Genomic DNA, 13,879 nt, shown 5'->3' on the forward strand with positions numbered 1-13,879 from the left:
TTCTCGGAGTACTCAGCCGCCTCGACCACACAGACCAGGTAGGTATCAGCAGGTTAGGCACATCCAAGCAGAATAGGAAAGAGTGAAATCTCAGTGAAAGACCCCTAGGGACTTCCCACACTGACTATTCAATGTTGTTGAGTGGGATTGGTTTGACTACAGATCAGCTGCCGGGGAGGGGGGTGTCTGTGAGACCGGCTCCCTCATTCCACAGGGTCCTGCTAAGAGACAATAGCCTATTTCTATAGACCAATTTTATATATCAAATGCCAGATTACACACCTTCAGAAACAGGCGTGCGGAAGAGGACGGTGCCTCGTGTAATCTCCTCGTCATGTTCAAAGGGGATGTCCCCACAGATCATGTCGTACAGTAGAATCCCGAGTGACCACACGGTGGCTGAGCGACCATGATAGCGGTGATAGGTGATCCACTCGGGGGGGCTGTACACTCGAGTACCTGAAAGACACACATCGACAATGTCAATATACACACCGGCAGGCCACAGAATCAACAGTGCTGACACTGGGAGAGGGGTGCCACAGGGGTCTATGCTGGGACCACAACTTTTCACAATATACATTAATGATCTGGAAGAAGGAACTGAAGTCACTGTTGCTAAGTTTGCAGATGATGGAAAGATCTGTAGAGGCACAGGTAGTATTGAGGAAGCCAGGGGGCTGCAGAAGGACTTGGACAGGCTAGGAGAGCGGGCAATGAAGTGGCAGATGAAATACAATGTGGAAAAGTGTGAGGTTATGCACTTTGGAAGGAGGAATTTAGGCACAGACTATTTTCTAAATGGGGAAATGCTTAGGAAATCAGAAGCACAAAGGGACTTGGGAGTCCTTGTTCACGATGCTCTTAAGGTTAATGTGCAGGTTCAGTTGGCAGTTAGGAAGGCAAATGCAATGTTCACATTCATGTCAAGAGGGCTAGAATACAACACCAGGGATGTACTTCTGAGGCTGTATAAGGCTCTGGTCAGACCCCATTTGGAGTATTGTGAGCAGTTTTGGGCCCCGTATCTAAGGAAGGATGTGCTGGGGCCTTGGAAAGGGTCCAGAGGAGGGTCACAGGAATGTTCCCTGGAATGAAGAGCTTGTTGTATGAGGACTCTGGGTCTGTACTCGGAGTTTAGAAGGATGAGAGGGGATCTTATTGAAACTTACAGGATACTGCGAGGCCTGGATAGAGTGGATGTGGAGAGGATGTTTCCAGTTGGAGGAAAAACTAGAACCAGAGGACACCATCTCAGACTGAAGGGACAATCCTTTAAAACAGAGATGAGGAGGAATTTCTTCAGCCAGAGGGTGGTGAATCTGTGGAACACTTTGCCGCAGAAGGCTGTGGAGGCCAAATCACTGGAGTGTCTTTAAGACAGAGATAGATAGACATAGGGGGGGGGAGTGGGGGGCTCGATGGAGGCTCCATTAAGGGGGAACCATCGGTTCGTCCCGGGGAACATTGATGGGGGGTTCCAGGGTTGGCACAGAGCGGGCATCAGACAGCTGAGGGACCTGTTCATTGATGGGAGGTTTGCGAGCCTGGGGGAGTTGGAGGAGAAATTTGGGCTCTCCTCGGGAAACATGTTCAGGTATCTGCAGGTAAAGGCGTTTGCTAGGCGGCAGGTGGAGGGATTCCCTTTGCTTCCCGCGAGGGGGGTGAGTGACAGGGTGCTTTCGGGGGTCTGGGTCGGAGAGGGGAAGATATCTGATATCTACAAGGTAATGCAGGCAGTGGAGGAGGCGTCAGTAGAGGAGCTAAAGGCTAAGTGGGAGGGGGAACAGATCAACGATGGGACATGGGCTGATGCCCTGGAGAGGGTTAACTCTTCCTCTTCATGTGCGCGGCTTAGCCTCATCCAATTCAAGGTGCTGCACCGGGCCCACGTGTTCGGGTCTAGGATGAGAAGGTTCTTTGGGGGTAAAGACAGGTGTGTCAGGTGTTCGGGGAGTCCAGCGTACCATGCCCATATGTTCTGGGCATGCCCAGCACTGGAGGAGTTCTGGAAGGGGGTGGCGAGGACAGTGTCGAGGGTGGTAGGATCCAGGGTCAAGCCAGGCTGGGGACTCGCGAATTTTGGGGTTGGGGTGGAGCCGGGAGTGCAGGAGGCGAAAGAGGCCGGTGTGCTGGCCTTTGCGTCCCTAGTAGCCCGGCGGAGGATCTTGCTACAGTGGAAGGATGCGAGGCCCCCAAGCGTGGAGGCCTGGATCAATGACATGGCGGGTTTCATTAAGCTGGAGAAGGTCAAATTCACCCTGAGGGGGTCGGTACAAGGGTTCTTTAGGCAGTGGCAACCTTTCCTCGACTTTCTGGCTCAACGATAGGGAACTAGGTCAGCAGCAGCAGCAGCAACCTGGGGGGAGGGGGGGGGACGTTGACTATGTTTTCTTATTTAATTTAAATTTAATTTATTTTTAAGTTCTCTTGTTGTTTACTGGGTTTGGTGGGGTTGAGATACATGCGTTGATACGGCCTTGGGGGTGTTACAGTTATTATGGTGTTTTATTGTTGCTTTTCATTGTTGTTATATTTTCTGTAAAAATGTTTCAATAAAATTTTTTAAAAAAAGACAGAGATAGATAGGTTCCTGATTAATAAGGGGATCAGGGGTTATGGGGAGAAGGCAGGAGAATGGGGTTGAGAAAATATCAGCCATGATTGAATGGCGGAGCAGACTCGATGGGCCGAGTGGCCTAATTCTGCTCCTATGTCTTATGGAAGCTGTAACATGAACCAGATACGCAGGATATTTACCATCAAAATCTGTGTAGATGGTATCCCGAAGCAATGCGCCACACCCAAAGTCGATGAGTTTGAGCTCCAGGGTCCGCAGGTCCACGAGGATATTCTCATCCTTAATGTCACGATGCACAATGCCACAATCATGGCAGTGTTGGACTGCCTCCATCACCTGACTGAAGAATTCACGTGCCACGTCCTCAGACAGTGCGCCTCGCTCTGTGATGTAATCAAACAGATCTTGCGCAGGATCTGGTCGCTCTAAGATCAGGAGAAATCCATCGGGCTGCTCAAACCACTCCAGAAGATGGATCACCCCTCGGAATTCTGTTGAAACCTTCCTCAGCAACACAATCTCCAGTGGGACTAGGGAACCATTCTGTGGGAAGAACAACATTGTATCTTGGTCAGTTTTCGCTCTGTCCGCTTCCGAGGGCATTAATCTCCAAGAAACATCCACCCACAATCCATTGAGGGACCTGTGCACTTTGGCAGAACAGGCCATCCCAGACCTGGTAACTCAATGTGACCCATGACTGTGAGCACAGAGTACAATCTGGGATTAGGTGGGTTTTTAATCCACATTAACACTGAAGTTATTAGTCAGTCCCTTACCAGTAGCTTCCAGTCGGTGACCCGCTGACGAGGTACATGTTTGATCGCAACCTGGAACACACAGAGACACATGTTTAATACCAAGTTAGGATTTCGCTCAGCTACTTCCAGGTACTCGGCTTTACCCAGCAGTCACTCACCGGTAATCCATCGGAAAGTCGTACTCCAGAATAAACCGTCCCAAAGCCTCCGCGACCCAGGACCGGACCCACTTGGTAACGTTTGTCAAACAGATCTTCCTCCTTCACTGCAAGGGAAACAAAAGGACGTTTCAAATAAATGCAGAAATCAGAGTGCGGATACCCCCCACCTCACTGTATCCAGGCCCAGATAACCCCCCCCCACTGTATCCAGGCCCAGACACCCCCCCACTGTATCCAGTCCCAGACACCCCCCCCCCCCACTGTATCCAGGCCCAGATACCCCCCCCCCCCACTGTATCCAGGCCCAGATACCCCCCCCCCCACTGTATCCAGGCCCAGATACCCCCCCCCCCCACTGTATCCAGGCCCAGATACCCCCCCCCCCACTGTATCCAGGCCCAGATACCCCCCCCCCACTGTATCCAGGCCCAGATACCCCCCCCCCCCCCACACTGTATCCAGGCCCAGATACACCCCCCCCCCCACTGTATCCAGTCCCAGACACCCCCCCACTGTATCCAGGCCCAGACAGCCCCCCTCCCCCAATATCCAGGCCCAGACACCACCCCCCCCCACTGTATCCAGTCCCAGACACCCCCCCCACCTGTATCCAGGCCCAGATACCCCACCCCCCCCCACCTGTATCCAGGCCCAGACACCACCCCCCCCCCCACTGTATCCAGTCCCAGACACCCCCCCTAACTGTATCCAGGCCCAGATACCCCCCCCCTAACTGTATCCAGGCCCAGATACCCCCCCCCCCTAACTGTATCCAGGCCCAGATACACCCCCCCTAACTGTATCCAGGCCCAGATACCCCCCCCTAACTGTATCCAGGCCCAGATACCCCCCCTAACTGTATCCAGGCCCAGATACCCCCCCCCCTAACTGTATCCAGGCCCAGATACACCCCCCCCTAACTGTATCCAGGCCCAGATACCCCCCCCCCCCACTGTATCCAGGCCCAGATAACCCACCCCCCTCGCCCCCACTGTATCCAGGTCCAGACCCCCCCCCCACTGTATCCAGGTCCAGACCCCCCCCCCCACTGTATCCAGGCCCAGACACCCCCCCCCCCCACTGTATCCAGACCCAGATACCCCCCCCCCCCCAGTATCCAGTCCCAGATACTCCATCCCCTCCCCATCTGCAGGTCCTGGGTATGGGGGCGGGGAGTCCCGGGGGGGGGGGGGGGGTTCCCAGGGGCGGGGAATCCCGGGGGGGGGGGGGTCCCGGGGGGGGGGGGGGTCCCGGGGGCGGGGGGGCAGACATGGTGGCCAATCCCAGGTGGAGAATGTAACAGAAACCGAGCGCGGGACATTCTGGCTGCTGCCCAGCCCCCCCCCCCCCCAATCCGGAGCCGGGATCCCCCCCCCCAATCTGGAGCCGGGATCCCCCCCCCCAATCTGGAGCCGGGATCCCCCCCCCAATCCGGAGCCGGGATTCCCCCCCCCAATCCGGAGCCGGGATTCCCCCCAATCCGGAGCCGGGATTCCCCCCCCCCCAATCCGGAGCCGGGATCCCCCCCCAATCCGGAGCCGGGATCCCCCCCCCCAATCCGGAGCCGGGATCCCCGCCCTCCCCAATCCGGAGCCGGGATCCCCCCCCCCAATCCAGAGCCGGGATTCCCCCCCCAATCCAGAGCCGGGATTCCCCCCCCCCCAATCCGGAGCCGGGACTCCCCCCCCCAATCCGGAGCCGGGATTCCCCCCCCCAATCCGGAGCCTGGATTCCCCCCCCCCCCAATCCGGAGCCGGGATTCCCCCCCCAACCCGGAGCCGGGATTCCTCCCCCCCCCCAATCCGGAGCCGGGATTCCCCCCCCCAATCCGGAGCCGGGATCCCCCCTCCCCAATCCGGAGCCGGGATTCCCCCCCCCAATCCGGAGCCGGGAGTCCCCCCAATCCGGAGCCGGGATTCCGCCCCCAATCCGGAGCCGGGATTCCCCCCAATCCGGAGCCGGGATTCCCCCCCCCCCACCCCCAATCCGGAGCCGGGATTCTCCCCCCTCCCCAATCCGGAGCCGGGATTCCCCCCAATCCGGAGCCGGGATTCCCCCCAATCCGGAGCCGGGATTCCCCCCCCCAATCCGGAGCCGGGATTCCCCCCCCAATCCGGAGCCGGGATTCCCCCCCAATCCGGAGCCGGGATTCCCCCCCCAATCCGGAGCCGGGATTCCCCCCCCCAATCCGGAGCCGGGATTCCCCCCCCAATCCGGAGCCGGGATTCTCCCCCCCCCCCCCAATCCGGAGCCGGGATTCTCCCCCCCCAATCCGGAGCCGGGATTCCCCCCCAATCCGGAGCCGGGATTCCCCCCCCCAATCCGGAGCCGGGATCCCCCCCCCAATCCGGAGCCGGGATTCCCCCCCCCAATCCGGAGCCGGGATTCCCCCCAATCCGGAGCCGGGATCCCCCCCTCCCCAATCCGGAGCCGGGATTCCCCCCCCAATTCCGGAGCCGGGATTCCCCCAATCCGGAGCCGGGATCCCCCCCCCCCCAATCCGGAGCCGGATTCCCCCCCCCAATCCGGAGCCGGGATTCCCCCCAATCCGGAGCCGGGATTCCCCCCCCAATCCGGAGCCGGGATTCCCCCCCCAATCCGGAGCCGGGATTCCCCCCAATCCGGAGCCGGGATTCCCCCCCACCCCCAATCCGGAGCCGGGATTCTCCCCCTCCCCAATCCGGAGCCGGGATTCCCCCCATCCGGAGCCGGGATTCCCCCCAATCCGGAGCCGGGATCCCCCCCCCAATCCGGAGCCGGATTCCCCCCCCCCAATCCGGAGCCGGGATTCCCCCCCCCCCAATCCGGAGCCGGGATTCTCCCCCCCCCCCAATCCGGAGCCGGGACAACCCCCCCCCCCCAATCCGGAGCCGGGACAACCCCCCCCCCAATCCGGAGCCGGGATTCTCCCCCCCCCCCCCAATCCGGAGCCGGGACAACCCCCCCCCCCAATCCGGAGCCGGGACAACCCCCCCCCCAATCCGGAGCCGGGACAACCCCCCCCCCCCAATCCGAGCCGGGACAACCCCCCCCCAATCCGGAGCCGGGACAACCCCCCCCCCCCCAAATCCGGAGCCGGGACAACCCCCCCCCCAATCCGGAGCCGGGACAACCCCCCCCCCCCCCAATCCGGAGCCGGACAACCCCCCCCCCCCAATCCGGAGCCGGGACAACCCCCCCCCCAATCCGGAGCCGGGACAACCCCCCCCCCCCCCCCAATCCGGAGCCGGGACAACCCCCCCCCCCCCAATCCGGAGCCGGGACAACCCCCCCCCCCCCCAAATCCGGAGCCGGGACAACCCCCCCCCCCCCCAATCCGGAGCCGGGACAACCCCCCCCCCCCCAATCCGGAGCCGGGACAACCCCCCCCCCCAATCCGGAGCCGGGACAACCCCCCCCCCCCCAATCCGGAGCCGGGACAACCCCCCCCCCCCAATCCGGAGCCGGGACAACCCCCCCCCCCAATCCGGAGCCGGGACAACCCCCCCCCCCCCCCCCAACCGGGGCCGGGACAACCCCCCCCCCCCCAATCCGGAGCCGGGACAACCCCCCCCCCCCCCCAAATCCGGAGCCGGGACAACCCCCCCCCCCCCAATCCGGAGCCGGGACAACCCCCCCCCCCCCCCAATCCGGAGCCGGGACAACCCCCCCCCCCCCAATCCGGAGCCGGGATCCCCCCCAATCCGGAGCCGCTCCTTACCGGCTCCGCTCCGGCTCAGTGTGGACCCCGTCCGGAGCCGGCTGACCCGGACCGTGGCCATCCCGGCGCTGCCGCTCCTCCCGGCTCCGGTCCCGCTGCCTCCGGCTCACTGTCACCGGGCTCCGCACCCCCGGACCCGCTCCGGCTCAGTGCCGCTGTCACCGGGCTCCGCACCCCCGGACCCGCTCCAAGTCACTGCTGCCCGGGTCACTGCGGGGCCGCTCCTCCCTGCTCAGTGCGGACAGGGACACTCCGGGTTCGCTCCGGGTCGGGGGTTCGCTCCGGATTCTCTGTTTCGCTCCGGATTCTGTCTCTGATCTGGTTTTAAACCCGGAGTCCCATTCATACATTTCTCGGACCAATCACAGCCTCCCGCGCCTCTGGCCAATCAGAGAGCTCCCACATCGGGAGGATCCAATCACAGAGCACACAGGGAACAGCCAATCACATTCGCAGACCCGCCCAATGGATTAAAGGGCCGAACGGCCTCCGTGACTCCCCCAACCCAGCCCTAAACACAGTAACTATTACACAGACCCAGCCCTAAACACAGTAACTATTACACAGACCCAGCCCTAAACACAGTAACTATTACACAGACACAGCCCTAAACACAGTAACTATTACACAGACCCAGCCCTAAACACAGTAACCATTACACAGACCCAGCCCTAAACACAGTAACTATTACACAGACCCAGCCCTAAACACAGTAACTATTACACAGACACAGCCCTAAACACAGTAACTATTACACAGACCCAGCCCGAAACACAGTAACCATTACACAGACCCAGCCCTAAACACAGTAACTATTACACAGACCCAGCCCTAAACACAGTAACTATTACACAGACCCAGCCCTAAACACAGTAACTATTACACAGACCCAGCCCGAAACACAGTAACTATTACACAGACCCAGCCCTAAACACAGTAACTATTACACAGACCCAGCCCTAAACACAGTAACTATTACACAGACCCAGCCCTAAACACAGTAACTATTACACAGACCCAGCCCTAAACACAGTAACTATTACACAGACCCAGCCCTAAACACAGTAACTATTACACAGACCCAGCACTAAACAAAATAACTATTACACAGACCCAGCACTAAACACAGTAACTATTACACAGACCCAGCCCGAAACACAGTAACTATTACACAGACCCAGCCCGAAACACAGTAACTATTACACAGACACAGCCCTAAACACAGTAACTATTACACAGACCCAGCCCGAAACACAGTAACCATTACACAGACCCAGCCCTAAACACAGTAACTATTACACAGACCCAGCCCTAAACACAGTAACTATTACACAGACCCAGCCCTAAACACAGTAACTATTACACAGACCCAGCCCGAAACACAGTAACTATTACACAGACCCAGCCCTAAACACAGTAACTATTACACAGACCAGCCCTAAACACAGTAACTATTACACAGACCCAGCCCTAAACACAGTAACTATTACACAGACCCAGCCCTAAACACAGTAACTATTACACAGACCCAGCCCTAAACACAGTAACTATTACACAGACCCAGCACTAAACAAAATAACTATTACACAGACCCAGCACTAAACACAGTAACTATTACACAGACCCAGCCCTAAACACAGTAACTATTACACAGACCCAGCCCGAAACACAGTAACTATTACACAGACCCAGCCCTAAACACAGTAACTATTACACAGACCCAGCCCTAATCACAGTAACTATTACACAGACCCAGCCCTAAACACAGTAACTATTACACAGACCCAGCCCTAAACACAGTAACTATTACACAGACCCAGCCCTAAACACAGTAACCATTACACAGACCCAGCCCGAAACACAGTAACTATTACACAGACCCAGCCCTAAACACAGTAACTATTACACAGACCCAGCCCTAAACACAGTAACTATTACACAGACCCAGCCCGAAACACAGTAACTATTACACAGACCCAGCCCGAAACACAGTAACTATTACACAGACCCAGCCTGAAACACAGTAACTATTACACAAACCCAGCACTAAACACAGTAACTATTACACAGACCCAGCACTAAACACAGTAACTATTACACAGACCCAGCCCTAAACACAGTAACTATTACACATACCCAGCACTAAACACAGTAACTATTACACAGACCCAGCACTAGACACAGTAACTATTACACAGACCCAGCACTAAATACAGTAACTATTACACACAAACCCAGCACTAAACACAGTAACTATTACACAAACCCAGCACTAAACACAGTAATTATTACACACACCCAGCACTAAACACAGTAACTATTACACAAACCCAGCACTAAATACAGTAACTATTACACAGACCCAGCACTAAATACAGTAACTATTACACAGACCCAGCACTAAACACAGTAACTATTACACACACACACCCAGCACTAAACACAGTAACTATTACACACAAACCCAGCACTAAACACAGTAACTATTACACACAAACCCAGCACTAAACGCAGTAACTATTACACACACAAACCCAGTAGTAAACACAGTAACTATTACACACAAACCCAGCACTAAACACAGTAACTATTACACAAACCCAGCACTAAACACAGTAACTAGTACACACACACACCCAGCACTAAACACAGTAACTATTACACAGACGCAGCACTAAACACAGTAACTATTACACACAAACCCAGCACTAAACACAGTAACTATTACACAAACCCAGCACTAAACACAGTAATTATTACACACACCCAGCACTAAACACAGTAACTATTACACAAACCCAGCACTAAATACAGTAACTATTACACAGACCCAGCACTAAATACAGTAACTATTACACAGACCCAGCACTAAACACAGTAACTATTACACACACACACACCCAGCACTAAACACATTAACTATTACACACAAACCCAGCACTAAACACAGTAACTATTACACACAAACCCAGCACTAAACGCAGTAACTATTACACACACAAACCCAGTAGTAAACACAGTAACTATTACACACAAACCCAGCACTAAACACAGTAACTATTACACAAACCCAGCACTAAACACAGTAACTAGTACACACACACACCCAGCACTAAACACAGTAACTATTACACACAAACCCAGCACTAAACACAGTAACTATTACACACAAACCCAGCACTAAACGCAGTAACTATTACACACACAAACCCAGTAGTAAACACAGTAAATATTACACACAAACCCAGCACTAAACACAGTAACTATTACACAAACCCAGCACTAAACACAGTAACTAGTACACACACACACCCAGCACTAAACACAGTAACTATTACACACAAACCCAGCACTAAACACAGTAACTATTACACACAAACCCAGCACTAAACACAGTAACTATTACACACACACACCCAGCACTAAACACAGTAACTATTACAAACACTGTCCCAGCATCAAACACAGTGAGACTGAGGGCAATGATTGAGAGCTGGAGCAGAGGAATCGGACAAGACAGAGTAATTATCACAGCTACCAGTCATTGTAATGATAGGCAGAAGGAAATGCCCACACTGCGGCAATTGACACATCCATAACTTAGTTTATCACCTGGTTTACATGTCCTGGGACCAATATTGATAAAGATACTGCAACTAGATGACATTGTAAAAGCAGTGAATGTTCAGGGAAACACAATGAAACAAATCAAACACGAGGAGATATTAGGGCAGGTGATTGTTATAACGTTACAGGAGGCTAAGGTATCTGCAACCTCAGAGTATCTAGGGCCTCATCTGATTGTGATCTACCTAGATCAGGAGGGCGGAGCTACCCTTGAATCCAGGGGCCTCTGGAACATAAATACCCTGGCCATAGCGCAGGCTAGGCGTGGGAGACCTTTCGGGGAGTTGGAGGTGCAATATAATAGGTATAAATATTTGAGTTTCTCACAATTGTTATCTCCGAGTAACCGTACCGACAAGGGTAAAGCCGCTGGCCTGGGTCTTTACACTGGCGATGAGGGTAAAGCCGCTGGCCTGAGACTTTACACTGGCAACAAGGGTAAATCCGCTGGCCTGGGGCTTTACACTGGCGATGAGGATAAAGCCACTCCCCTGGGACTTTACACTGGCAACAAGGGTAAATCCGCTGGCCTGGGGCTTTACACTGGCGACGAGGATAAAGCCACTCCCCTGTGTCTTTACACTGGCGACGAGGATAAAGCCACTCCCCTGCGTCTTTACACTGGCAACGAGGGTAAAGCCACTCCCCTGGGACTTTACACTGGTGACGAGGATAAATCTGCTGGCTTGGGACTTTACACTGGCGACGAGGATAAATCTGCCGCCCTAGTCTTTACACTGACATAAAGAGGCAAGTTTTAAATAATATCTTAAAGAGATGAGTGAGATAGAGAGAGCGAAAGACAAAAGGTTTAAGGAGGGAATTCCTGAACGTATCTAGTAATCATTAAAACAGCTTATCTGATCATTTGTAACACTGTGTTTGTGGGATCTTGCTGTGCATGCATTAGCTGCCGTATTTCCTGCATCGCAACAGTGACTGTCCTTTAAAGGTTAAGAAGGGAACTGATAGAAATTGGCTTTCTAGTTAGCTATAGATGATATAAATAAAAGATTTAATTGAGAACTCATTTAAGAATAATTAACTGAAAATCAATATTATGCATTAATTCAGCGCAACTATAGCCGGGAATTAATCAGATAAGACTCTCAATTTTCACATTTGCAAGTTGTTTGAGACTTGCTCGAGAGTCCAAGGCCAGTGACATCAACTGGCCAAAAGGCTTCATTGTATTATAAACATGTAGCTGCTTTCCCAAGCCTGGACCGTCCCGTTTCCATAGTAACACACAGTCTAAGGTCATAGTGCCCTGTGACAAAATAACACATATATATATTTAAATACATATCTCTCTTAAAATTGACAGACACTTTAGTTGAATGAGTGAATTCTAAATTAGTTAAAGCCGATCAGAGATGAAAAGAAGCCGAGACTTTAAGATAATGATCTCCTTAATAAACAATTGTTGGGATGGAAAAATCCATTCCGGAATCAATCTTTCACTTTCTGAAACCTATTTCTTTGTTGCTTGCTTTTGCTAAATCACCCTTTTTCTTTTGTTTAAATCAACCAGTAATTTTGTACTGTGTATCATGATTTGAAGAATTGCCACGATTTGTATTTTAAACTCAACCACTGTATTCGCTAAAGACAATCAATCTGACCTAAGTTTGTATTGTAACCAAAAGTTTACCAGTAGGCTCTAAAGCTGACAAATACAGTTCAACAAAACTTTGCCAAAAGGCACAGCCTGAATCTCAGTTATTTGGGAAAAATGAAGGGATAACGCATATCCAGGGTTCCGAATAGACACAGTGATCCATCAGGAACTGATAGTGAGGAGTTGGGATTCTGTCTGTGTCACAGCGATTTCCCCAGGCTGACAATATAACCCTCTCTGCTGTGATGTGATGTATGGTCAATACAAATCATGAAATAAAAATCATTGCAACAATTGGCCTCAGGCACAACTAATTTAATAAAACATACAAATATATAAATAAACTCACATAGTCTATCGCAGTAAGCAATAGCCTCCACAATTAAATTGTGAGATTGGTATCAGTATCCAGGAGACAGCAGGTTCTCTGTGTTGCCCACAAGTGACGGGTGACCCTGTGGGCTTTGCAAACACCCTCTCAATGGCCCAGAGGGCAGACACAGGGCTGTGCCAGAGAGGCAGGTAATCAGACTCACCTCTTTTCACAGACTCCTCTTCTTGGACCCGACCCATTTGATCCTTTCTTCAGACCAGTTGAGAAATGAGATTAAAAGTAGAGAGACAGGAGCTGGCGTAGGCCATTCAGCCCCTTCCAGCCTGCCCCATTATTCAATAAGGGAACGGTTGATTTTCTGCCTGAACTCCACTTTCCTGCCACTCACCATATCCCGAGATTCCCAAAACCCTGTCAATTCCAGCCTTAAATATATTCAACGATGGAGCATCCAAAACCTTCTGGGCCGGAGAATTCCAAAGATTCGCAACCCTCTCAGAGAAGATTTTGTTCCTCATCTCAGTCCTAAATGATTGACTCCTTATCCTGAGCCGGGGCCCCCGTGTTGTAGATTCTCCAACCCGTGGGAAACAATCTCACAGCGTCCATCCTGTCAAACCCCTTCACAATCTTCGAGAGTTTATGAGATCAGCTCCCATCCTTCTCAACTCCAGAGAATATAAACCCAATTTCTTCATTGTTACGTTTCCTGCATCGAGCTTTACCGTCTGATATTCCCGGTGTGCTCTTCCTGGGCCCACTAAACAGAGCATTTTTATCATCATAGAATTTACAGTGCAGAAAGAGGCCATTCGACCCATCGAGTCTGCACCGGCCCTTGGAAAGAGCACACCATTTAAGCCCACACTTCCTACCTATCCCCGTAATCCAGTAACCCCACCTAACCTTTTTGGACACTAAGGGCAATTTATCATGGCCTATCCACCGAACCTGCACATCTTTGGACTGTGGGAGGAAACCCACGCAGACACGGGGCGAACGTGCAGACAGTGACCCAAGCCGGGAATCAAACTTGGGACTCTGGTGCTGTGAAGCCATAGTGCTAACCACTATGCTACTGTGCTGGCCCGAAA

General features: G+C 53.1%; 1 protein-coding gene across 1 annotated transcript; it reads right to left on the reverse strand.

Annotated features, from left to right (window-relative positions):
* Positions 1–274: 274 nt before the first annotated feature.
* On the reverse strand, positions 275–7,334 carry LOC119973623 (serine/threonine-protein kinase pim-1-like). The gene is made up of 5 exons (XM_038812004.1): positions 7,204–7,334; positions 3,501–3,607; positions 3,361–3,411; positions 2,761–3,124; positions 275–459 (listed from the first exon to the last, which is right to left on the reverse strand). The coding sequence occupies exons 1-5, from the start codon at positions 7,262–7,264 to the stop codon at positions 275–277; spliced, it is 768 nt and encodes a 255-aa protein (XP_038667932.1). The 5' UTR covers positions 7,265–7,334.
* Positions 7,335–13,879: the final 6,545 nt, after the last annotated feature.

This window comes from Scyliorhinus canicula, chromosome 11 (assembly GCF_902713615.1).
Source record: "Scyliorhinus canicula chromosome 11, sScyCan1.1, whole genome shotgun sequence".
In the NCBI taxonomy this organism is placed as follows: domain Eukaryota; kingdom Metazoa; phylum Chordata; class Chondrichthyes; order Carcharhiniformes; family Scyliorhinidae; genus Scyliorhinus; species Scyliorhinus canicula.

Bases quoted from the DNA above. Each gene is read 5' to 3' on its own strand.
- LOC119973623 (XM_038812004.1), bottom strand. From the start codon at position 7,264: ATGGCCACGGTCCGGGTCAGCCGGCTCCGGACGGGGTCCACACTGAGC. The intron at 3,608-7,203 runs GTAAGGAGCGGC...TTTCCCTTGCAG, and splicing joins ACTGAGCCGGAGCGGAGCCG to TGAAGGAGGAAGATCTGTTT. The intron at 3,412-3,500 runs GTGAGTGACTGC...TGTGTGTTCCAG, and splicing joins GACTTTCCGATGGATTACCG to GTTGCGATCAAACATGTACC.